This window comes from Pagrus pagrus (genome assembly GCF_965226575.1).
Source record: "Pagrus pagrus genome assembly, chromosome: 21".
In the NCBI taxonomy this organism is placed as follows: domain Eukaryota; kingdom Metazoa; phylum Chordata; class Actinopteri; order Spariformes; family Sparidae; genus Pagrus; species Pagrus pagrus.
Window position 1 is genome coordinate 16,248,819 of NC_140208.1, and position 25,996 is coordinate 16,274,814.

A 25,996-nucleotide genomic window follows, 5' to 3' on the forward strand; every position below is an offset into this window, starting at 1 on the left:
AGAGAAGTGTACACACCAGAATTTAATTTGGACAAATAAGTCGAACGCGCTGCCTCTCACTCGTGCAGACAGGACACTTCTCCACACAAATTTGTGATTTTAAGCTCCTGAGACAAACTCATAAGAGCTGTGTTTTTACACCGAAATCTCTCCTGATGCAGCTTTAAAGCTTGAGAGGAGACAAGAGTTTTGTTTGTACAACTGCCTCATTTGCAGCTCATCGAGCGATAAATAGCAACAGTTAAGCCCTGAAAATGAGCGCTAATGTCGCCCGGAGTGACTCGTGTCTTAAATCAGATTCATAGAAAGAGTCGGAGGCAGGACTTTAACGCGAACGCAAGAGAGAGCAGCGGTGGTGGAGAGAGAGCAAGAATGTGTGTGTGTGTGTGTGCCTATCAGACAGATTTTGTGTCTGTGTGGCTCAGCTTTGATGTCTGCACACACACAATCACACACACGTACACTCACATGCACTAACACGCGCACACACACTACAAATGATTGTTTTTAAGAATTCAAGCCAGGGAGCTCCGGTAGGCGGTCTGCCAGCTGGCCACGGTCCAGAGAGTGGAGCGTAGCCAGCACAGAGAGAAGAAACCTGGCTGATACACACCACACAGACACACACACACACACACACACACACACACACACACACACACACACACACTCTCTCTCTCTCTCTCTCTCTCTATAGATACACACATTGTCACAGATAAGACATATTCACGAAGAAATGCACAGTTGTTTGAAAAACAGCACATATTCCCTCACACACACACACACACACACACACACACACACACACACACACACACACACACAGACACACGCACACACACACACACACACACACACACACACACACACACACACAAGCGTCTTTCTTTCCCTCTCTCTGTCTCTCTCTCTCCTTCTCTCTCTGAATCACACACACACACACACACACACACACACACACACACACACACACACACACACACACACACACACACATCTTCACCCGCTCTCCCTCTTCCACACCTGTCCTTGTTTTTTGTCCCCTCTCTCATGTGCTCTCGCTCCTCTCCTTACCTCCCTTTCCTCTTTCCTCTCATCTCATCCATCTCAAAGCTCTCCACTTCCCTTTCACTTCCTCCTTCATCTTCCACCCCCTCCCCCTCTCAGAGACACACACACACACACACACACACACACACACACACACACACACACACACACACACACACACACACAGCCTCCGCAACACACACACACTCCTCTTTCCATACGCCTCACAGCAGCACCAGATTGGGGGCTTTTCATATTGACAGCCCTGTTCTTCTGGTGTCTCCTTTACTTTTACTGTCTTTACATCGTTCCTTCAATCGCCAACCTCCTCTATCCCTTCTTCCCTTCCTTCTTTCACCCCCTTTGCCGTCTTTGTTCCCCTCTTCTTCTTTCTCACCTCCCCACCCTCCCTCGCTCCCTCCCTCCTGAGTTTTATCACTCATCATTACCCGGGGGATTGGCTTTAGATGGCTGATAGAGCCTTTTGGCTAATTGTCGCCATTTAGATTCACTGGTTGTTAACCAGTCAGAGTAATCAGACACACACTCACTCCCTCACACAAACACACAGTGTACACATTCATGCATTTACATTGCGGCATGAACACGCAGACACACTGAGTCCCACACACACACACGCTGGGAGCAGTGAGGGGGTGTTGGTGGTTTTGCAGTGCGACTGTGGAATGCGTAGGATGAGTTTTTATGGAGTGCTGTTTACTTTGGCCACCACCGTTAAACTTTTAACGGCTGCCAATTAACGGGCCGGCAAGGACACTCTGTGGGGCATGAAACCAGCTGCTGGAGAACACACACACACAAACACACACACACATACACACACACAATCTAAGCCTTTTGGTCCCACAATGTGGAGTTGTGTGCCTCCGGTGCATATGTGCGGTTGTGTACTTGTGTATGTGCGTGGACCTGTGGTGAGTTTTCCGCCCTCCCCCCTTCCAATAACACCCCCTCTCAACCACAACCCCACACACACCCACACCGACCCTCACTCATCCACCCTCATCAACACAACCACTAAGACCTCCTCTATCCTACGATGCAGTTCAACGTCCTTGAAGACGAGGAACAGAGTGGAACGACCAGTCACCTCCCAGTGACCTCCTGGGAGAACTGTGTGTGTGTGTGTGTGTGTGTGTGTGTGTGTGTGTGTGTTTTGAGGAGGGGGGGGGGGTTGCAATGCTATTTGTCTTGGGTTTGGGAAAAATGTGTTTTGCAGAAGAGCAAATTCCATCCAGTTTAATGCTGTGAACACTTGGCAGTAGCTGTCGGCTGTGGTTTTTGTCACCACTTTGTCCACTGTAAATAATGTCAACTGATGTGGCGTGTTTGTGCAAAAAAGTGCATTTATGGTGAAAGTTGCACAAACTGGCCATATTTTTTTTCTGTGTTTTCCAAAATGGCCCCATTTCATGATAGATTGTAGAGATAAACTGTTTGTTTAGAGGGCTGCTGAATGTCAACGCTGTGGAGAAACATCAATTCTTTCTCTCCCTCCCTTTGACAGGGTACCCCAGCTATTCAGGAAGTCTCGCTTCTCCTTTTCTCCCCATGAGTCCCCTGGACCATCATAGCAATGGTCTGTATGGACAGCACCGCTTCTATGAAACTCAAAAAGGTAGGCATTGGAGTGTGTGTGCTATGTTTATACTTGCCCAAACTGCTTAATCAGCGCTCACCGTAGGAGTAAAAACAGTTGGTAGCTTTTCAATTTGACAACATCTCATTCATTCTTTCCTTTCTCTTGATATCACAGAAACACATTTCGAAACATTGTACTTTTAATAAAAAAATTTCAAACTTTTTTTCCAACAAACATTTAAATTTCTCCAAATTTCTATAAACGACAACTTTAAAGATCCACTTCTCTTCTCCTCCCAGATCACTTCTACCTGAGAGGCCTTCCTCCCCAGCCCCCTCTGCTCTCCACCTCTCACAGCCTTCCTCCGCTGTCCAGGACCGCCCCGGGCCACCCGCTCGGCTCTTGCAGCCGAGAGACAGACAATGGGGGAGGAAGCGGCAAGAGCACCAAGGATGCGGGTGAGAAAGCAGTTTCATCCGTGTCCAAAATGAAGGAGCGATCGAGCAGCAAGGAGCGGCACCAGGAGAGCAAAGACAAACAGCATCAGCTTCAACATCACCATTCTCATCAGCCGAACTCTGCCACAACTCCATCCAGCCACCACCACCAAGCTTATCCCCACCCCCACCATGCCCTCCTTCCTCACCTTGCACCGCAGGGCAGGGAGGAGGACCACAGACACCCTCTGGAGCGACACAAGGAGTACAGAGACAATGACTCAGGCAGTCAAGAGGCAAAACATATGAGTGCCTGTAAACTATCGGGTGGTTCAGTAGCAGAGACTGGCTCTGGAGGAAAGGGAGGCACACTGAGCAGCTGCAGTGGTGGTGGGGTGAGTAGACCTCCATCTGGAGGTGGCAGGCGGTGTTCCAAGGATGGACCCATAAATGGGGAGATGAGGATCAGTGAATCTTCAGCCTCTTCCAATGAATGTATGCGAAGAGGTGCAGCTGCAGTGACAGCCATCTTGGCACCTCCAACCCCCCACTCTGTGGCCTCCTACTCCATGCCTCCTCCTCCCCCTCCGCCACCTCCTCCTCATGCCCTGCACATGGGCTCCACAGTGGCAGGAGGGTGGCTACACCATGCACATCACCATCCTCATCCTGAGTTTTACTGTCCCCCAAGCCCTCTTACACTGACGCCATCCAAAGACCCGGCATCCACTCCTGGAGGATCTGGCAGGGAGGCGAAAGTCATTGGCCCAACGTACGTGCCCTCAGTTGGACCACTGGGAGACCTGGCATCCACTGACTGTCGTGGAGCAGGAGGAGGTGGGAGAAAGGGAGAGGACAAGAGTGGAGAAGGAGCTTATGAAAGCTCAACTCATCACCTCAGCCGACTTAGCAGTTGCCAGAAGAAGGACAAGTCCCAGCCTCACCAGCAGCAGCTGGGATATGGCAAGGCTGACAAACCCCCTGACTGGAGCCACCAGACGCAGCACTTCCACAAACCCAGCTCCAACGGGAGCTCTCAGCCTGAGTTGCGGTCCTGCAGCCTTGAAGCATCTTCATCGTTCAGAGATGTAGAGGTTGTGGACGATGTTTACCGTCCATCACTCCCACTAGATGCCCAGGCGACACACCCTGGTGCCGGACAGGGTACGCCCAAGAATGGCACGGACACCAGCACTCCTCCCTTCAAGGACTGTTCCCACTCAGGTCCTCATCCTGATGGGAGGATGGGGTCAGTGGCTCACAGGGAGGGGCAAAAAGTTGCAAGGATACGGCATCAGCAGCATGGAGCGAGTACAGAGGAGAGGGGAAGAGACGGAGCTCAGACAACACCTTCCTGGGGGGCTCGAGGGGGCTACCAAGAGGACCAGAGAAAAGCCTCCCATCATGCGTCAGTTGGTAATGGTGAAGTAAGAGGGCTCAGCAACAGAGCTCCAAATAGTGACCAGAACCAGCCCCATTCTCAACAGCCTCCACCTCTATCACGCTCCTCGTCACACACCACTGAGGGTGAGGGCAGTGCCATGAAGAACCTAATGAACTACAGCTCCCAGCAACCTTTGCTGCTGCCACAACGAGGCCCCTTTGGAGGTCTGGGCTGCCTAAAGCAGGGTGGAGAGAGATCAGAGAAGGGGGACCGAGGTGGAGTTAAAAACAACACCTCCCTGCAAGACCCTCCCAAACAGTCGCTTCCTCCCCGTCGAGGGTCCACTAACGAGGGTGAGAGGGGAGACAGAGGCGGGAAGGAGGCGGGGGAGGCAGGTGAAGGGGAGGTGCGACAGCCTCCGGTTGGTATTGCAGTTGCGGTAGCGAGGCCGCCCCATCGTTCCCCAGACAACACCCCTGGACACAGCAGACAGGGCAGGGTACTGCCCAGCATGAAAGGTCAGACATCATTTATGCTGCTCGTACTGCAAGTCAGTGCTATTTCTGTGCTCTAGACTGCGTTAAGGAAAAAAATCCAGGATTAACAGGATTTGTGTAAAGCCTCCAAAATTGAGAAATGCTTCAGTTTAACCTTTATTTTTTTCAAAGGTTGAGATTGTGCTTGAATTTGAATAGACATCTTGAAAAATGCTTGATTTTCAACATAAACGGGTGTTTCATCTACACAATCACTCATGTAAATCAAAAATCTAAATCAAATCAAAATTTTCCCAGTTGCATTTCTCATAATTAAGATGTGATGATAAAGGCTTTGAGAGTCTTGTAATATTTGGCTACGGTGCCTTGAAAGTGCTTGAATCTTATTCATAAGAAGCTGTATGAAACCTGGATTAAATACTTGAGAGCAGCTTTTGAAATGTCTTACATTTCCTGGTTCTTGCATTTCAGTGTTTCTTAACAGTGAAATAACTATCGACTAAATATCAATTTTTTAATTAATTAATTAATTAAATTAATTAAATTAAATGTACCTTTTCATTATGATGGTTATTATAAAGTGCTAGCCAGGCCTCCTGGGAAATGTGGAATGATGACATTGTCATCTCGTGATGTTTTTGATTGGTGCCTGACCATCGCGTTGTTACTTTGGTTTTTAATTCAGGGGTGTCGCGCCCCGTGTATCCTCTTGGTCGGGAAGCAGAGGAGAGGAAGAGGATGACAGAAGAACAGATCAGCCTTCATCACCTGGACAGAGACAGAGAAATGATCATCAGGTAGATCCACAAACACCAACACATCTGAACGCACACTCACAGACACACACACACACATGCAGTGGGTAGCATCTTTTTCATTTTTCCTCTCATCTGATAAGCTGCACTTCTTTTATTCTCCCGGCTTCTCTCTGCCAGTCTGAGGCTCTGCTTCTCTTTTCTCTCATCCCCTCACTCCATTTACTCTTCTCACCCTTTGATGTGGTTTTTCTGCACCCCCTCACTCCCTCTCTCCTAGATGTGGTGCATTAATGTTATGGGGACTAATACGGATGTCTCTGAAGTATCAGGCTCTTATTATGTAGTCATATTAAGGGAAGAAAACACATAATGAGAACTCATAGACGAGGCACAGGATGATGGCTGTTCCTGTTGCCGTCATATTTCCTTTTCTTGATGATTATAATGGTAGTAGTGGTAATGAAAATGACAAGGATGAAGATAATGATCATAATGACCGCCATGAGGATGATGATGATGATGACAATGTGAGGGATAATCAAGGTAATGACAAAGTACCCTCACGACAGGGAAAACAAGGAGCGCGTGGAGTTCGCCAGGATCCACCCTTCTAGTAGTTGCCATGGTGACCTGACCTCTCACCTCTTGGTTCCCGGAGGGGCCGGTCAGTTGGGGGCCGACCCTGCTGCACACGCTCACCACCACTGGATGCAAAGGACAGGAAGTCCCTCCCTCTGGATGGGGCATTCATATAGTGAGTGGAGTTTTGCTTTATACCGCCAACATGTTATTTTCATATACTGAATAATTTCTTTTATTGTTCTCTTGACATCTAGTGTCAGTCAGTGTGGGTGGTACGTGGGAGTTTTTTTTGGATATCATATTGATCAATTTTTTGCATTCTTTTTTTTGTCTTTGTGTTCGACCATTGTTCCATTGTTATTAATGCTGAGTACAGTGGTCCTTTATTTATTTTTTTTGGAAACATTTGCTTGAGAAAAACTGAGGTGTTTGGAACAATAAACGTAAAAACACTTGTTGATGGGCTCCACGTTGAATGACAATTGCATTTTATAAATGAGCTACAGAGACAAAATTAGTAAAACATGTAGAAAAGAGCAAACTGGAGCTTATATCCCTTTCACACCCACCAACATCTGGCTTTTGTCTTCAGTGGTAAAGCATACAATCAACATTCCTTTCCGGGTAAAATGACTCATGACTCATGACTCTAGTCACGGGTATTTATCGACTCCAGCTCCAATCAGCAGCGATAGAAACATGGCACCTAGGGAGTTATGCTCATTTTTGCCCATTTTTAGGCACAATGCTATGATTGCAGTTGAAGTCTAGGATGTTGGTGTGTAAATACTTTTCTATCTGACTCCATTCAAGCAGTGCTCGAACATCGTTCAGTTGGTGTTGAGTTTGAAAGATACCACCATAACATTGTCACTGGCCTCAGTGTTGTAGTCAAGAACACCCATAACCAAGACCAGAGAGTATCAAGACCAAGACAAGTTGTTTTCTCAACTTGTTTCATAAACAAGCTAATTATACAATAAAAGCATTTAATTGAAGATTCACATTTCTCCTGCTCCTCAATACAGACACCAACAGTTTCCTCTTTAGGTTTTGTTTTTGTTTGTAGAGTGCATCCCAATATTTACCCACTAAGCACAGCCCTATCTTTTTGGAGTATTCAAATAAGTATTTGGATGTTTCTCTCATTTGACTGTGATTATCTTTATTCCAGGTCTGGGCCACGTGGGAATGAGTCCCGGCTTCCCACCAGGTCTGCCCAGTCCTCTGCAGCCCGTCTTGGGGTCGCTCACCCAAGATCCCAACTCGCCGCTGGTGGTCCTACCGACAGAACCCGGGCCTCATCATCACCTAGGTACGCTGAGCGTCCCTTTACACCGACATCACACACACATACACACTTCCAACAGAGCCCATATTCATTGCTGTGTAGCCGTACTTACTGCCCCCTACCTCCCGCCTTCCCACCATTTGTACCGTCAGAGCTGCTGCCATTTCTCTCCCAGAGTTTTAGTATCATTGGCTAATCATAATATAATGCTCAACTAAGTCCCTCTGTCAGTGGGACCGTGTTTTATAGCTTCGTTAATGGGAGCAGCTATTCCATCGCTCCCCCCCCACCCCCTCTGCATGTGCCCGGCGTTATGCAAACCATTTTAACTGGCGCTCATCTCTTTTGTGGTGGAGCGCTGGTGTGTATGGACTGACTTGGTGTGTGTCGGTGTGTGCGTGTATGTGGACGTCTAAAGTTAGTTGTGTTCATGTCTGGAACAACATGAGACATCACTCAGTGTTAAGGGTTGTGTTGTACATCTCAGCCATTGCTGGAGAGAGAAAGGAGTGTGTGTGTGTGTGTGTGTGTGTGTGTGTGTGTGTGTGTGTTTATATGTGCATGTGTGTGTGTGTGTGTTTGTGTGGTGTGTGTGTGTGTCAACGCTGCCTTGCAAACAGGCTGTGAAATTTAATTATCTCCCGCCTCCCTTGCCTCGCTCCGTGGGAGTTCCTGCAGAGAGGGGAAGTGCATCCACTGAACCCTTCCCCTGGGAAACATTAGCCCACTCAGGCTAATCTCACAGAACAAAGGTTCCCAGCGACAAGGCAGCCAAGGAGGGATGTGTCTGTGTGTGTGTGTGTGTGTGTGTGTGTGTGTGTGTGTCTGAATTCATATGATGCTTGGGTGGAGCTTTTAGGAAGATGTGTTTCCCAACATAGGAAAATAAATAAAAAATAAAACAGAAAGACAATATAGAAATTACTTACTTCTTTTTAACACTAGTTTTCTATTATTCACAACAAACAAAATGCCCTAAAAATCTCTAATCGTCTCTCTGCGTTCCCGACTCTAGACGTTCTGGAGCAGTCGGGTCTGTGGCCCCCTGTGTACGGAGGCAGGGGCCCTCCTTCTCACCTGCAGCATCACCCCGTCTACTCCCGCTCCTCATTCCTACGGCAACAGGACCTGTACGCCTTGCAGCATCAGCACCAGCAGCAGCAGCAGCAGCGAGCCATGGAGCACATGCAGCGTCACTCCTTAGGACAGGTAACACTAATATGACCCAGGCGCATTCAGAGAGAGGTTTCATTTTTTTCGTACGCTTGTGAAACGCTGTTAAGAAATTGGCAAATGAGGAAGTGTGGAAATATTGTGATCTTATGCAATACATCTTCCTTCTCTGAGCAGTCAGGACTAGAATGCAGCACCAGTAGTCATAGCAGCCCTGATTTCTAAACACTGAAAGAAAAGCATATGCAAAAACCCACTCAGCAATAATCATTTGAGCCAATGACTTCCTCTTCTTGTCTTGGCAAAAGGTTTAACTGAGGCGTTGGTGTGCTGCTTTTGCACTCTCACATTGCCAGATCATTTGGCAATCACACAGTGTGGCTGACACGGATTTCTTTTTTCATGGCTTCTCTGTCAGAGGAGTTTTTTGGTAATTGTGCCTTTTGTGGATTGTGTTTTACTACCTCTTAATCTGTTTATTCAAAGCAAACTGCTGGATCTCCTGCTTGAGATATAAAACATCAGGAAGATAAAGTTTTTGGATCATTTTTAGATTTAAAAAATGCGTTTGATCCCTTTAGTGTACAATGTAGAAATGTATTAGATTATATGAAACATGATGCATTTCTCAGTGATGGAATGTAACTGAGTACATTTACTCAAGTACTGAGGTACTTCTATACTACTTGAGTATTTCGATTTTCTGACACTTTCTACTTCAACTGCACTACATTTTGGAGGCAAATATTTCACTTTTTAGTTGATCACATTTATTGGATAATTTTAGTTAATGGGTCAACTCATAGTATTCAGTATACTTTTACTTTTACACGTTATTATCACGTTACCATTAGATATCATTTTAACACAATATCTTTACTTTTACTTAACTTGTACTCTTTTCTCTACTTTAACCATTGCTGTAAAGAGTACCATAAAGTCATACTTGAGTCAAAAAAAATGTATTGTGTTAAAAATTGTACTTGAGTAAAAGTCTGACAGTATCTGGTATTAAATGAAATGTATTTAAGTATTAAAAGTAATTTTCCAGCAATAAATCTACTTATGTATCAAAATACAATTATGCAAATATTCACACTATTGGTCTATCAATCATCAGATCCGATATTTTTCTGATCATTGGAATCTGTGATTTTTTTTATCCCATTGCTGAAAAAATAGATACATTTAAAATGTTCTCACTTTGGATTTGATGCAGCATGTGATCTGCACAGTAACTAGTAACTAAGGTTATTAAATAAGTGTATTGGAGTAAAAAGTACAATATATGCCTTCAAAATGTGGAAGTATGAAGTCGTAGAAAATAGACCTACTCCAGTAAAGTACCTCAAAATTGTACCTAAGTAAATGTACTTAGTTACATTCCATCACTGCTTTTAACAAAACTGGTATTTCTACAAAAACATGAACATTATTCTCTAAGATGGCATTTTCTTCCTCTTTCGCAGAGAAAACACGAGGAGCACGCCATCACCATCGAGGACTCTCCTCATGAATCTCCCGCCTCCAGAACTCCCTCCTCTTCTTCTTCCTCCTCTTCATCCACTGCCTCCTCTCACGTAGCCAAACCCTTCTCACACACCCCTCCTCCGCCCAAGACGCCCACGCCGTCTCCGGGGATGTGTCCCAGCAGCCGTCAGTCACCTTGCTACCACTCCCCGTCCAGGCGGTCGCACCCGCCCAACCCTCTGACCCCTGCGCCGAGCCCGGCCGCCGCTGCACCCCGCTCCCCGGCCCTCAGTCCTGCTCCGTCGCACCTCTCTAAGGGGCTGGACAGGGGCAGTGACAGAGGGGAGGGACAGCCACCTCAGGACTACCCACAATCCCTTGAGCCAGGTGAGTGTGGAGAAGCTTGGATTTACAGTCAGAAAAATAGACGACATCCAGGACAGAGAGTGAGAGACAAGAGATAGGGAGACGTAGAGTGAGAGAGGAAAAACGAGAGGGAGTGAGAGATGGAGTGTGCTGCTACAGAAATGAAGCACTGGTCTTTGAAGCGTGCTATTCTTTTGATTTTGCAGAAATTGTTTGAAGCATGGCTGATCTCTTGCTCTGTGTGTCCTTGAGTGTGTATGTGTGTGTGTGCAGTTTTTCTTTTCTTTTTTTTCTGTGCAAGCTAAAGAGGGACAGCGGGCAGGTCAGCCATTAAGGTCAGAGAAAGCATATGGGCACTCAGTGTGTGTATGTGTGACCTGCCAGCGTGGGCGCGTGTGCGTCCGAGCCGGCATGTGTGTAACAAGAGGGAAGGTCAGTGAAATCTTCAGACAGACCCTCCTTATCCTTCAGGGGTCCTTGAGAAGTACAGGCGGAAGGATACGCATTCATCTAGCTGTGTTGTCAGGGGGCGGAGGGATACCATCAATAATAAGAGCGCGGGGGTGACGGGGCCGGCGCTGCAATCACAGGAAAACGGCAGGGTGTCATCAATATCCCACGTAGATCTATACACTCACTCACACTTCTACACACACACACACATACAGTACATATAATATAAACTACTGTACACACACACACACACACACACACACACACACACACACACACACACACACACACTCCCTGTGTTTGCTGCACCCTGCTGTCAGTGTATTATGCCAACTGTAATCACGTGCTTCATCCTGTCTGCCTGAACAGAATGGCAATGAACTTACAAGGGAAAGGACTGACTTAAAGGGGCATTATGTAGTTTTGGGAAATCCAAACTCAGAATTTTAATATTTACAATATTAATGAAGTAATAATACAAATTCAGAAATATTTATTTTTCCCATAGCTGAGTAAACAAGCTGTTCTCAGAGGTTCTCAAATATGGAAGCTAGAAAGGTGGCAGGGTCCGCCACATATAAAGAAAGTAAAACAGTATGAAGTTGTGTTGTCCTCTAAGGTCAGTTTGTCATGAAATTGAAGAGATATTCAGTTTGTTTAGGCATAAAAATAATTACTCCTTTAAAGAAAATGGAGATTGTATGTTTTCCGTAGATGCTTGTAAATAATTTTTATGTACAGTTTGTTGGGTTTTATATCAGAAGACTTATCAAACATTCTTTCTTTCTCCTCCTTCCTCCAGACCTACCACCTGTTTACACCTACCCTCCGATCACCATGGGTTACAAGGCCGGGCCCTCGCCTCCTGAAGCTCGCCTGGCCGAACAAGCCACGGCAGTCGAGGTGGAGCCGGCACAGCCTGACTCAAAAACCCTCCCACGTCCGTGCCACGTCCAGCCTCTCACGGAAGAAGAGGAGAGGAGGGAGGAAGAGGATGAGAGAGACTGCGAAGTGGTGGTGGCATCCCAGAGTGGAGTACCAGAGTTAGAGAAGGAAGAAAGGAGGCTGGAAGCGAAAGGATGCTCCGTCTCCGAGCCCCAGAGCGAGATTTCTGGATTGCCGCCATGCCCTTCCCCAGCTCCGCTCCCAGATCCAGCCTGCCCAGCGTCAGCCACAGGCAAAGCCCTGAAAGTAGAGCTCTCTCTGAGCCTGGAGGAGCCTCAACTATCCAAAGAGCAGGAGGATGATAGGGAGCATGGAAAAGAGGACATGGAGGAGGATGAGGGAGAGAAAACGAGGCCTGAACCAACAGAATGTACCGTCTCTGTGCCTGGAGAGGAGGAGAAGGAGGAGGAGGAGGAGGAGGAGGACAAAGATGGAGAGAATGTAGAGGTGGTTGAGGATGATGAGGAAGAGGAGAAGAACTTGGTGGAACTACCATGTAACTCTCCCGCTGCTTCTCCTCCATCCTCTGACCTCGTCCTCCCTCCCACGGCGAGCACAGCGGCTCAGCTCCAAGGAGCCTACATGTGGAGCCTGGAGCTCCTGATTGCCGCCGCTCTGTGCGCCACCAGAGATGCCTTGTACCCACCTGTACCTGCTGTCCGGGCCCCGAGCCCTCCGCCTCACCACGGTATGGAGATACTGGGAGAACTGGCCGACCTGGAGATCCAGCAGAGGAGCAGGGAGAGCAAAGAGAAAGACGCTGAGGGTGAGTTCATTGAAGAATGCATGTTTTTTTTCTTCAACCATACACATCTGGCATTATTACCCACTTTCTAAACCTTCATACGTTTATGCGATGCTCGTGAAATGGAACCAAAAATGTAGAAATGTCCTCAATAATTATGTGTGTCCCAGTTAAAAGGACCAGAACGCCCCTGAAAATCTGAAAAAAGTCACCCTACTTCTTTCTTGTCTACACAAACACACATGCTTACTGCACAGTGAACCAAAAAAAGGGGTCTGGGAGACGTGTGCAACCCAGATGTGGAGACTCACACACTAACAGCTCTCTCTCTCTCTCTATCACACACACACACAAATAAATTTCCCACTTACTGTCCCGCTTCCTTCCTCAACTCGGACGTTCTTGCCTGTAGAACATGTTTTTCCCTGTGGGAAGGATGTGTGTGTGTGTGTGTGTGTGTTTGAGAGGGACACAGGGATGGACAAACAAGCAGAGCTTCAGACACAAGCCAGGACACACACACAAACACACACACACACACACACACACTCTGCCCAGTATGTCCCCCAGGCTCTGGCGTCTTGCTTTGCTAATTAGACCCTTTCCTTTAAAGCACTTCTCCTGTAAGCGCTCCTATTTTCCTCTCGTCCCTCGGAGAGAAAGTGTTTTTATTTATGCCAGCATCTGTGTGTGTGTGTGTGTGTGTGTGTGTGTGTGTGTGTGTGTGTTTGCGCGTGTTTGTGTGCGCGCGTGCACACACGGCGGCAAGTGTGTGTGCGTGCGTGTGTGTGTGTGTATAAGCTGTTAAGTAATCCCAGATGAATCCCTGCTCTCCTCCATCAGAGTCTATGTGTCTCTCCACCAGGCTGCCTGTTCCCTGCCTGCGCCTCCTCCTCCTCCTCCCTCTTTGTTATTTTTCCCCCTCACCTGCCTCTTCTTTTTCCTCTTTTTTTTATTTATTTTTTATTAAACCAATGTAATCTTGTGTGTAAATCCTGCCTCTGCAAGCCTTGTTGACGGAATTAATAAGTGTAAAAATCATAAGTCGCTCTGCAGCTGTCTGTGCGTGTGTGCGTGTGTGTGTGTGTGTGCATTTGTTTACATGTGCACGCACGTGGCTCGCATGCGTAATAGGTGTGAAATCAATAAGTCCTGTCGTGGCACGGAAAACGTTCTCCAAATTGCAACGCATTTATTTAAAACCCCGCTCCGGCCTCGCTGCGTGGAATGTTATTAATACCGCTGATGGCGTTTTTGTCATCCTGAATGTGTTTGGGAGATGAAACCGATCCCAGACAGATGCATTTATGCCGCTCCTTGACGCGGAAGGATATCTCAGCCTTTCCCTCGAGATCGCAATTACAGATTAAGGAATCAAGAGAGACTTTCCCCTCCAGTATAAATTAGCACCATTACTTCTATTTACACATAGGCAGAGGAGCTGTTTGTGTCATACTTGCCTTTATTCCCTCACATTTCCTTTATTTTAGAATTTCAGCTCAATAAACTTCCTTAATGGCCTCTAATGATGACTAGGCCCAGATCAACTGTAATGGTTTTTAATTTTCCTCCACTGTTTTTGTTTCTCCCCTTGAAATCCCCTGTGCCGCCTCTTATTACCCCCTCGCCCCCCCTTTAGGGACACAGTGCAGTGTTATTACTGTGTGTGTGTGTGTGTGTGTGTGTATGTGTGTGTGTGAGAGAGAGAGAGAGAGAGAGTGAGAGTGTGTGGCATACTGTGGGCGGAAGGTATCTATCGATTGTGGCCATCCTCCAGGATACTAAACTAGGCGCGGTGATGTCAGCGGTGATGTCATCCTGTCAGGGTAACCAGAGCGTGCCATTGGCTCGGAGGTCTGACAGATGAGATGGCGTTGACCTCTGCGAGCCGGGACAGGACAAAGCCGCATCTCTCCCCTCCTCTCTCTCTCTCTTTCTGTGTGGAGTTACCTGTCGTTCTCACGTTTTTTTTTTACCACGCTTCACAGATGAAAACTCTTCTTCTCCTCTGTTTACCGCATTTCTCTCTCTCTCTCTCTCTCTCTCTCTCTCTCACACACACACACACACACACACACACAGGTTTTAATAATGTCAGATGTCAGTGAATAGGCCTTGCAGCTCCAGTGCACAGCCTGTGAGTGATCCAAAACCTCTCCTCTCCTCTCCTCTTCCTCTTCCTCTTCCTCTCCTGGAAGGGGAAATTGGATTCTGTCCATGTCCATAATGAGGAGATGTAGGAGAATAAATAGATAGCTCAATAAACACTTTGCCTCTTATTGCTTCTCCTCCCCTTTACTCCCCGTCCCCTCCCTCCCTTCTTCTTCTCACTCCTCCTCCTCCTCTTCTTCTTCCCTCCTGCTCTCCTTCTCTCCAGTTCTCCCTCACACACACACACACACACACACACACACACACACACACACTCATGTCTGCGCAGCTCAGCGAAAACGTCGTAGGTGCATGTGTGTGTTCAGAGTGTTTTATTTGCATAGGTTTGTGTGTGTGTTTACGTGTGTGTGTGTGTGTGTGTGTGTGTGTGTGTGTGTGTGTGTGTGTGTGTGTGTGTGTGTGTGTGTGTGTGCGTCTCATGAATATTCTGTTTCATCTGCTGGTGCTGTGACAATGACAGAGTTAATGACAGTGACAGATGTAGAGATCGTTCTCCACCGCTCCCCCTCGTGTGTGTGTGTGTGTGTGTGTGTGTGTTGTATGTGTGTGTGTACGATTAAGCAGGAACACCAGTATACATCAAATAAACTACACAGCTAATATCATAAATATCACCACTTTTCAAGGCGCGGTTTCATCGCTCCAGAAATAAATCCGTTCAGCGCACAGCGTGTTTTATAACAGCGTGTCAGCAGCCGTGTGACGCAGCGATCTAAAACCCAAACGATCCGTCTCCGTGCAGGTGAAGACATGCTGACCTTCGACCTCCACAGTCTGGCCACGCTGGCGGCCGCCCGCGCCCTGGAGATGGGGGGAGGGACAGTGGACGCGGGGGCAGGGCAACAGTGTCCAATCAGGAAGAGGCTCAACCTGCGCCGGAAGTGCAGCTGGACGCCTCGCCACGAGCCGGTGAGGCTGCGTGTTTGTGTGTTTTATGCATGCAAACATAAATCATTCATGCTGAAAATGTGGAGTTGAACAATGGACACACACCTCATTTGTTTTTCTTACCAAGCGTTAGAAAACGGTTAAAACACAAACATGATACAGCTAGAAGCCATTTAGTGATGCAAATATAGGCATCAAAATCATCCATATGTACCTAAATAATCAGAATTTATCATGCAAACACTGTAGTGTGCGTGCTGAGGTATCATAGGTCAATATAAATACCTCAGTGGCTGTGGCTGTGTGGGCTGAATCTTGAAGAAATTAAAAGGAGAAAATGTCATTTTATATATTTTAATTGATTGCATAACAAGATAAGGTGATGTTGGGATGGATCAGCATTTTTCTCTCTCTTTGAATAGTCCCAGAAATAAAGACAAATAAATATTATATTCTTGATTCATTAAAAAGGGGAGCACTATGTTGTTTTGAAGAAGAAATTCAAACTCAGAATTTTAATATTTACAAAAATAATAAGGAAATAATACAAACTTTCCATGACTGAATAAACAAGCTGTTCTCAGAGGAAAATAAGGTCCCCAGAACACTGTTTGAAGCTAGAAAGGTGGCAGGGTCCGCCACATATAAACAAAGTAAAACATGTATGACATTGTGTTGTCCTTTAAGGTCACTTTGTTTATTCAGTTTGTTTATTTTGTTTGTTTAAGCATAAAAAATTAGTCAATGAAGATCTTTCTGTTCTGATTAAAGTTTCCTCCCCCAAACTACATAGTGCACCTTTAAAATTCCACATTTAATAAAACATTTAAAAAAATATAAATGAATGTACAATGCATCAAATAACCCTTTAATCAGTTAAAGGTTAATTATTTGTATTTTTGTTAATGCCAGTTACTACAGTTTTTACATCCAGCACCAGGTCGATCTCCCAGAAGCCTTTGAGCAAAAACTGCAGCTGTAGTGACTGAACTTGTGAGCTTTTAGTCGCAGGAAAATCCGTCTAATCATCATCAAGCTGTCCAAACACAAGCTGCCCACTTCACATATCCAGTGACTGTTGAACCTGGTTTGTGCTCAGCATTGAAATACCCCTGCTTTGTGTGCCTGTGTGTTGTGTGTGTGTGTGTGTATGTGTGTGTGTGTCAGGTGTGCCCAGTGAAGGGCTCCATGGAGACGATGGGAGGGGAGGAGCTGGCCATGCGTGTCCAGCTGGCTGAGCTACAGCGCCGCTACAAAGAGAAACAGAGGGAACTGGCCAAGCTACAGAGGAAACACGACCACCAGTGAGCAGAGACAACACACACACACACACACACACACACACACACACACACACACACACACATCTTTTTGTCTAGATTGAGTCGTGCATTCCAACATTCACAATTCTGCTGTCATGCTGCATCCTCCTGATTTATCAGGACTTGCAGCCTGCTCATACCTAATGCAGTTTGACCTGTAGCCGATACAAGTTTCCCCCTGATTTCTCCTGCTGTCCTGACCGCATCTTTGATCTCTCTCCATCTTCCTCCTTCTCCTCCTCGTCTTCCTCTTTGCAGGAAAGAGGAGACGGCCCGTAGCCCTGCCCGCCGGGGGCCAGGCCGCCCCCGCAAACGCAAGTCCACCCCCGGCCCAGCTGCTGCAGAGAGCTCCAAAAGACTCAGGTCAGTCCCCTGATATTGCGTCAGTATAATCAGTGTGATTGGCAAGCCCCGCTCATTCATCCTGATTTCTGTTTGTGTTTTTAGTGAAAGGCACGGTTGATTTTCAAGAAGTTCTTCTTCAGCTGAATTGATTCAAATGCTCTATAGCTGATGATTTGCTTGATTGGGCACTGGAAGGAGCTGCTCGCGCGCACACACACACACACATGGGCGTGCGCACAAAATGGGTTATATGATGGGAGCTGTGAGCTGGGTGTGATTTTAAATGAGAGAAGGTAATGGAGATGAGGCCTTCATTAATCATCATTAATCACTTTTAATCATATTTATCACTTGCATTGATTATGTCCTGATTCCGTGCGAACCTCAAGCATATATTAATACAGCTGGACAACGTCCTGATGTACAGTTATTACAGTGATAAACGACTCAACACCACCCCCACCCGCTGCAACACACAACCACACATTATTTAACACCTCAGACATGCACACACATTCCTGCATGAGCTGGAAACACACACACACACACACACACACAGTATTCAACAGTCATAATGATAAATGTGTTTTCTCATGCTGCCCCACCTCTGTTAGCATGTGCACCCCTCGCCTTGATAAAATGATTAGAGAAACTCAAGGTTTGTCACGGTAACCATGATTAGAAAGCGCTAATGAAAATGACAATGAAAGGCTTTGGTCGTACACGCCGGTGCACCACACACGCACACATTCACACAGAACTTGTTTAATTAGTAGCGCTGGTCGCTACGTGCCTGAGCAGCGTTTCTGTTGTTATTAATAAGCGTCGTATCATTTGTTTACGCTTTCATCTCCTTGTGAGAGTCGTGGGTTGAGATGAAACAGTGAAAGAGTGAGAGGTAGAGAGGAATAGTGAGCAAACTCGACCGACGGTGGCTCTTGGTACACGCTTATACAGTATGTGGACAAAAGTATGTGGACACCTGAGCATCTACACGTGCTCATTAGTGTACAATCTCCTGAAACTAAGAATCGATGCCTTTGAACGAGCATTTCATATCTACTTTGATTGCGTTTTTAGCGGCCACTGTAGGGGAGTGTGAGACGAGGGGTATTCAGTTGGATGCAATCTGCACTCCAACATCCCAGTCTGGACCACTAGCTGCACGGCTAACTGAGCTAAATAGCTAACTGCAGCTACAGCATACTACACTTTTCATTGTTTTGATTGGGAGACCCGTAGTGGCAGAAAATGACATACTGTGCCTTTAAGGCCTGACAGAGTCGCTCTTCCAATTCATCATTCATAATTATTCCTCTATGTACTCGAGGGAATTGTATTGTATGATATTGCCAGACCAGAAGTATGCAAGTATTTGAACAAGTATGTGCGCTCTCGCTGTAAAGTTGATGAGGACGTGACATGAGGTCAACTTTGAGGCTTAGAAGCTCAGAGGGGTCGGAGGTGAACAGGGCGGATTGCTGCAACCGACAGATGTGATCTGGATGGATGGAAAGCAAATCATTCAGATATTTTTAAGATAATTTTTTACATAGATAGATCTCTTCTTTTCTCTTCTTTTCCCTTCGTTTTTCTCTCTTCTCCTCTCCTCTTCTCTCCCGGGAGCGGAGATGCTGAGAGCCAAACCTTCCCTCTGTGGGAATATAGGATTCACCTGCCTCAGACACCAGCTGCTGTCAGAGTGTGTGTGCAGTGTGTGTGTGTTTGTGTGTGTGTGTGAGTATGTGCTGGCTGCCTGTGGTGTGAGAGAGCATGCATACAATGAAGGAATGAGAGAGGGAGAGAGAGAGAGAGAGAGAAAAGGAGGAGTAGTGTTCAATAGAGGTTAGTGTTTATCGATCGAGCCCTGAAGCTCCGGTCAACGGACAGACTCCCCCGAGACTGCTTCATCTTTCCCTCTGTCTCTTCCCCTTCCCCCTAAACTATTCTCCTCCCCCCTCTGTCTCTTCTCCACTCTCCTTCACACCAGATAATTCTCATCCTTTCATGTGGTGAGTTTCATATTCGCACGGCCGCTGAATATTTCTGTGTTTGCCGTCAAACTGCGCAGACACTCGGCAGAGCCCGTCTCTTACCTCATCAAAATGAGTGTAGAAGCAGAGTGGGAAGAGAGTGAGACAATGAGTGAACCCGGCAGAGAGGGAGCTGAAACTAGAAAGAGGGAGAGCAAAGAGGCAGCGTCACAGCGAAAAGCATCCTTTTAAAGGAAGGAAATGTGTGATCAGATTGATTCTGTGATCCGTTTTATACACCATAAATCCTCATTTATGTCTTGTGTTTTTATGTTTTCCAGGGCTGGGCTCAATTTACTGGAGGAGAAAGCCAGGAAGAAAATGACCAATCACGGCTTCAGCAGCCTCAGCTCTGCACAGGTCAGTCCCTCTGCGCTCTCCTGGATCATCCACACACACTGACAACCACTTCCTGCTGCTAATGTTTTTTTTCCTTGCCTGGATGTTTCAATTAGCGGAAAGAAATTAGTCAATAATTAGCTGTTCCGCTCCCCGTCTGCAGATGAAAGCTCGCTGTAAGCACAGAGGTCGGCCCAGCGCCCTGAGCTCCAGGCTGGCCAGGCGGGTGACCCACCTGAAGCAGAAGGCTGCGGCCCAGCGCGGTGCGCCTTCGGCAGGCATGCTGCACTGCAGAGGGACCCCTGGTGAGGGGGATGCCTCCAAGAATCACTGCAGAGGAAGAAAAGGTAGATACAGAGGGAGCGTATACACATCCACCAAATGTACTCATTAAAGTGTGTTCACAGGTCTTGGGGAGTATTGCTGCATATATGAAAAAATAGTATAAAGCATCTTTGGCTCCAGAGAAAGCTGCATGTAATCTGACAAAATGCCTCCAATTGCAAAGTTGCATTGTGGGTAATGTAGTCCTCCCCAAGACCTGTAAACACACGTTTTGTGTTACCTTTGAAAAAGAATGCTAAAGCTAAACTCCTTCCCGCTGCCAATCCATCAGACCTGCAGGAGGACTGGGCAGCTGGTCAGACTGTAAAGAGGAAGAGGGGTCGAAAGCCCAAAGTGCTGATGGGCGTCAACCCAAACAGACACCACCACAAGGACGGCCGGACATCTGAGAAACATGAACTTAGGGTTGAGAAGAGTGACAGCGAGAGCTCAGAGCACGGTGAGTTTCACTCCGGATCCCACACAAGGATTTTCTGAGGGTTTTCTGTGAGTTCTAAAATCCTGCAGATGATTGCCTGCTGATAAAAAATGTAAAATGCCACCAAAATAATTCTATGGCCTTTATTTTAAACCCTTTGTATGTGAAAGAAATGTTCAAATGGTCCATCAGTGCTGCGAAGAGAGAGTTCATAGGCTTTTTCACACATGAGTCACGCTGATTTTGGCTGATGGCTCAGAGAACATCAACCAGACATTGTGAGATTTCGCTATGAGAGTACGTTTGTGTGTGTGTGTGTGTGTGTGTGTGTGTGTGTGTGTGTGTGTGTGTGTGTGCGTGTGCGTGTGCGCGTGTGTTTGTGTGTGTGAACACACGAAGCGACTCAGAGTGAGATGTCTGCCGTCATCAGGGAGCCTCCTCTCACTTCCCAGCTCGTCTGTCAAACCGTTAAAAACCGTTAACGACTTGCCACAGGCATGCAACACAGCCACCCCTGCCCTCAACACCATACGGTAACGTGAGCCCGCTCTGGCCCCGTTCAGAATGTCGCACCCAGGTCCTCCCCTCTCTTCTTCACCTCCCCAGCCCCGTGAAAATGCTCTGCTCGGTGGCTCGAGTCGAGGAGGAACAATGAAACTCATCCTGACTTTAAATAAGATGACTGTCTGATATGAAACTGACAAAACTTCAGGAAAAACTCTGGAATCTGACTGACCTTCACGGTGTTGTGAGGTAGTGGTTGAATGTGTGTGTGGGTCAGTGTTTGTGTGTGACTGAGGCAAAGTGTTGATGAGGACGCCATGTAAGTGACAAGTGTGTCAGAGATGTGTCGACACCCGACACGACCCCCGCAGTCAGCGACACACAGCTGCCAATAACATTCTGTGTGTGTGTCCATGTTTGGGTGTGTGTGTGTGTGTGTGTGTCAACATTGGCTTCTGCAGTCAAGAAACAAACTGCATTATTGGGCAGCTATCAAGACAAGTTTGATCAATCAATGGCGACATGTTTCCCTCGCTCCTCTAACTTTTGCATTATGATGATGTAAGTTTAGCCAGAAGCTCGTGAACTGAACTGTAGGTGCCAGAGGAACATTGAAAGCTCGCTGTCAATACATCTCATTAAGTGGGCCCCTGGCTTTAATTAACAGTGTTTACATTTAGCTCACTTGAAGCTCTCTGACTGATCATATTGATGCTGCGGTTCCACAGAGGTGGAGGAGGACGGCAGCTACGACAGCGAAGATGGAGCCGATGACATCAAGATTAGCTCATCCTCTAAAGAAGCTCATGCAAACCCTGCTGGGATTGTGCCTTTATCGTCGCAGTCCTCCAAGCTCCAAGCAAACCAGAAAGCCAGGAGTAAGAGACCAGGGCCTCCAGGTGAGATCTTTTATACATGCTGCTGCCATATGAACACTGTTTTACTTTATGAAGTTCAGTTTTTGACTCAAGGTGAAGCCAAACATGATGTGCTTGGGGTCTAGGGAATTTGGAAGTGTAATATTTTCAGGTTGGAAATGCTAGGTTTCACCCAAACACAAACTATTGTCACATGTGTACAACTATTAGTGTTTTCTTTTCTTGCTGAGTGATGCACTCCCTCAGATGTAAGTGTTATGTTAGTAATGTTGATATGAAGGCTGAGCAATTTTATCTCATCAATAACAATCTCTCTCGGAGACCAGGAAATGACTAAATCTACATTTCTTAACTGGCATTAAATAAGATCTCTTACCAGATCTAATCCTGCAATTTATCTGCCAGCTCTAATTTTGGTATATCTGATATTGCTGTGTTGTCATAATTAATGTTGTTCCAGGACTATCATTGCAACTAATGAAACAACTTATGAAACAGCTCATAAGTTCACTCACTTTTTTTTTCGTTTCTTTTCAGTTTGATGTCGATGTTTGTTTAGGGAGCTAAAAACTTACATTTAGGCAACAACTTGGTTAGGTTTAGGCAAAAAGATGGTAAAAACATACACTTTCACAACATTAAGCGCATGTTTGAAAGGCTAGGGTAGGATGGCCTTACCCCTGACTTCCCATGTGCATATTTTTCATCTGGTTTTCCCCCGGGTTGCTAAGCTATGACATAACAAAAACATGATAAATCAGTTTCAACGATGATGTTCCAACACACCGATATCAGATCATGCCTCTAATTGCCATGATGTCCCCTCCAGGCTCAGGCATGGGGAGCCTGTCCAGCACAGATCAGAGGAGAGCGCCAAGAAGGCCGAGCCTCTCCAGCACAGAAAGGGGATGTCCAGACAACCAGGGGACTAAAAGAGCACACCTGCCCGGCTGGGGTGTGTCGTCAGTGGGCTGCGGCTTTTTGGACAGTCGGGGGAACCACGGAGTGCTGATGGAAGCAAACAGGGCCAGCAAGGAAGCCATGAGGAGGAGCTCAGTGGGACACAGCATTCTGGGAAAGGTGAGACATCATAGTGTCTGGTGAGGAATGGTGACTTGTGACCTTACACTGACAGAGCAGTATTTTACTATTGCAACTGAAAACTTTTCAACCAAGTAAGTTACTCCCTGACAGCAGTGATTTATGGCACTACTCTATCACATCACCCACAAAACTGGCATTTCCCTGCTCAGCTGCTTCAACCGTTCACTTCTGTGTCAAGTGTCTCAGTCCCATCTTGATGCCTTCTTTAACATTTTAATACGTTGTACAACTTCCTGAGGTTCATACCTGTTGATCATGATCAGTTGCTGCTGTGCAAATTTGGTCTCAATATCAGAACTAAAAGCTCTTCCACAGTTCAACAATCTTTTGAATCTATGTGCTTCACGCCGATTTAGTTTCCCCTGATCATTTACACATAATTGGAGGGAGGATTGAAATGGGAAAGGTGAGATGCGTTTGATAATTTTAGAGGCGTGACGGACGGGTTATATAATCAGTATTGCAATAAAATACCGCTGTCAAAGCGTAGTAAGGAATGTAATTACATTATTTTGGGAATGAGTTGATGATCAAAAGGAACTTCCTGGTTTTTCGTGTAAAGAACAAAACAGCGGTCAGGACAGGGGTCAGCTTGACTGGAAATGTGAGTATAAAAGAAAAGGTGACTCAGAGAAGGTCACTCCTTCTGCTGTGTGTATATAAAGGTTGAGAAAGAGAGAAGCAAGGAGGAATTTGGAAAAGCCCTCGCCTAATGTTCGCTCCTTCCTTGTCGAAGTGAGCCACACCCTGCCAGGAAGTTTGAAAATCCTACAGATTATGTCTTAAACTACCTACCAATAACTCTGACTCCTTACAGGAAGGCAGTATATCAGCTTTAAATCAGTCACTTTGTTAAATATACCATTTACTCTTGCCATAGGTGTGTGTTCGCATGCCTGCCTGCTGCATTAACACACCAGCGGCCCTGTTGTATTCGTGCAGGCAGCCGTTGGCGAGACACCCACATTCATTTTAATGAGAAAGTGCCGCGAGGTTGCTCTAGTCTTTGACTCATTGTGAGGGAATGTCCAAAAACACATAACTCCAAACCAAACACAGAAGTATAAAGATAATCATTGGCCATAACCCTATACACACCCATGCATGCCTGCACACACACAAACACACACACACACACACACCACCAGCACTAAAGGGAAATAATCACCCATGCCCTCTGGTGACGAAACTTCTGTCACTAAAATATATGGTCTCCTGATGTGGAAAACTCCAAGAGACAGCACATGCACGCCCACACACACACACACACACACACACACACACACACACACACACACACACACACACACACACACACACATTACCTCTCATGCATTGAATGTTATGGTCTTTTCTTTGGAAAGCCTTAATACAAGCAGAAACCTGTTGGGTGAGCTGACTTTCCATCATCAGCCATCATTCATCTCAAGATAGACTAGCTTAAACCGGTCTGGAGATGGATAGTATCTGGTGTGTGTGTTTGTGTATGAGTGTTTGTATGGTGAGAATGTACATTAGAGTTTAAGCTCCTTTATTAGCAGTCGTTCGCCCTGTTGACGTGTCCTCGGGCAATATCTTAGTCTATCTGTTCGAGAGCTGACTGACTGTGACCTTTGACCTTTGAGTAAACGGTGACAAGTGAGAAAAAAATCCTGCATGCTAAATTGAAATATCACATTACAAGAGGAGTCGGCGCCCGCGGTAGTTTTGCACTGATGGATTCACTACATCGGCCTTGATTCGGTCACCTGCAGATCCTGTTTACCGTTGATTAATTTGGGCATATGAGGAAGTGATACCATATCCTGCTTTCTGCCCACTGATGTCATATCCTGCTTCCTGTCCAGGCCAAAGGCCACGCAGTGAGCCGGCTCCTGCAGAGCTTTGCGGCCGACGACGGCTTTCGGTTGGATGAGGAGAGCAGCTTTTCGGAGGGCGAGGAGGAGGAGGAAGAGGAAGAGGAGGAGGAGGCGCAGGAGAAAATGTTGACTCACCTCCCCCCCAACATGCCTTGCAGAATACCTGGTAGGCATAAACAGTGACACATCATTTAAAAGAATGCTGGATCCTTTTCACACATGCATGCACACCCCTCTTTGCCTTCCTTTTCACGTCACACAGCAATAATTCAACCCGCTCACAAATTATGTATATCTCCCCCTTTATCTTCTCCATCCATCCATCTTCACACCACGCCCTCCCTCCGCAGCCCTGCCAAACTGCGTGTTGAGTAAAGAGATGCTTGTGGACGGGCTGAAGATCCTGATCTCTAAGGAGGATGAGCTGCTGTACGCCGCCTGTGTCCAAACCCTGGACCTGCCTGACATGTAAGATACAAACCCATAAAAGAGTTCAGGGCTTCCCACAGTATTGTGCAGCTGAAGTGCGCTAAAAATTAAACAAAATAAAACATGAAGCTTCCAGAGATAAGAGCAGAGTCCGTCATCTATTGATCCCAAGACAGGAAGCATGGTTGGATAAGAGAGGGATCTTCCTCTGGGAAACCCTTTAGTTAAGCACTAAAAAGACACAATACAACAAGAGTCTTGTTCAAAACTTAGCACTGGTTGAATGCCTGGCAGCTGTGAGAATCTCGACAAACAAGAAGTCTAGACGATTACAAAGCCAAAAAACACAGTAGTGACAGCCAACAAAGCTGCCAGTGACAGAAACCGAGCACCAAACCTTGAATTTAAGAGTGAAAATGATACTTTTAAAAGAAATATATATTTTTTTATTAATTTCCCTTTCATTTTTTCCTCTTAGATTTAGTGTTGTCATCGAAGGGGAACGAGGAAATCGGCCACGGATCTACTCGTTGGAACAACTACTTCAGGAAGCTGTGAGTTTTCGTGTCAAGGCTGCATGTTTTTAACATTTTGCAGTTTTGTGGG

The 25,996-nt window shown here is 46.4% G+C and overlaps 1 protein-coding gene across 1 annotated transcript in view; it reads left to right on the plus strand.

Moving 5' to 3' along the window:
- The window catches only part of bahcc1b (BAH domain and coiled-coil containing 1b), a 54,469-nt gene that overhangs the window by 22,668 nt on the left and 5,805 nt on the right, over positions 1 to 25,996 (plus strand). Inside the window, exons 3-21 of the mRNA XM_084341915.1 lie at positions 2,579 to 2,689; positions 2,953 to 4,992; positions 5,657 to 5,768; positions 6,299 to 6,483; positions 7,486 to 7,626; positions 8,618 to 8,811; positions 10,245 to 10,632; positions 11,867 to 12,775; positions 15,669 to 15,835; positions 16,982 to 17,118; positions 17,395 to 17,499; positions 19,796 to 19,874; positions 20,017 to 20,200; positions 20,470 to 20,637; positions 21,849 to 22,019; positions 22,828 to 23,078; positions 24,950 to 25,127; positions 25,312 to 25,429; positions 25,869 to 25,944. Of these exons, the coding sequence (XP_084198041.1) occupies positions 2,579 to 2,689; positions 2,953 to 4,992; positions 5,657 to 5,768; positions 6,299 to 6,483; positions 7,486 to 7,626; positions 8,618 to 8,811; positions 10,245 to 10,632; positions 11,867 to 12,775; positions 15,669 to 15,835; positions 16,982 to 17,118; positions 17,395 to 17,499; positions 19,796 to 19,874; positions 20,017 to 20,200; positions 20,470 to 20,637; positions 21,849 to 22,019; positions 22,828 to 23,078; positions 24,950 to 25,127; positions 25,312 to 25,429; positions 25,869 to 25,944 (5,714 nt within the window). The remainder of the gene's footprint in view (positions 1 to 2,578; positions 2,690 to 2,952; positions 4,993 to 5,656; positions 5,769 to 6,298; positions 6,484 to 7,485; positions 7,627 to 8,617; positions 8,812 to 10,244; positions 10,633 to 11,866; positions 12,776 to 15,668; positions 15,836 to 16,981; positions 17,119 to 17,394; positions 17,500 to 19,795; positions 19,875 to 20,016; positions 20,201 to 20,469; positions 20,638 to 21,848; positions 22,020 to 22,827; positions 23,079 to 24,949; positions 25,128 to 25,311; positions 25,430 to 25,868; positions 25,945 to 25,996) is intronic.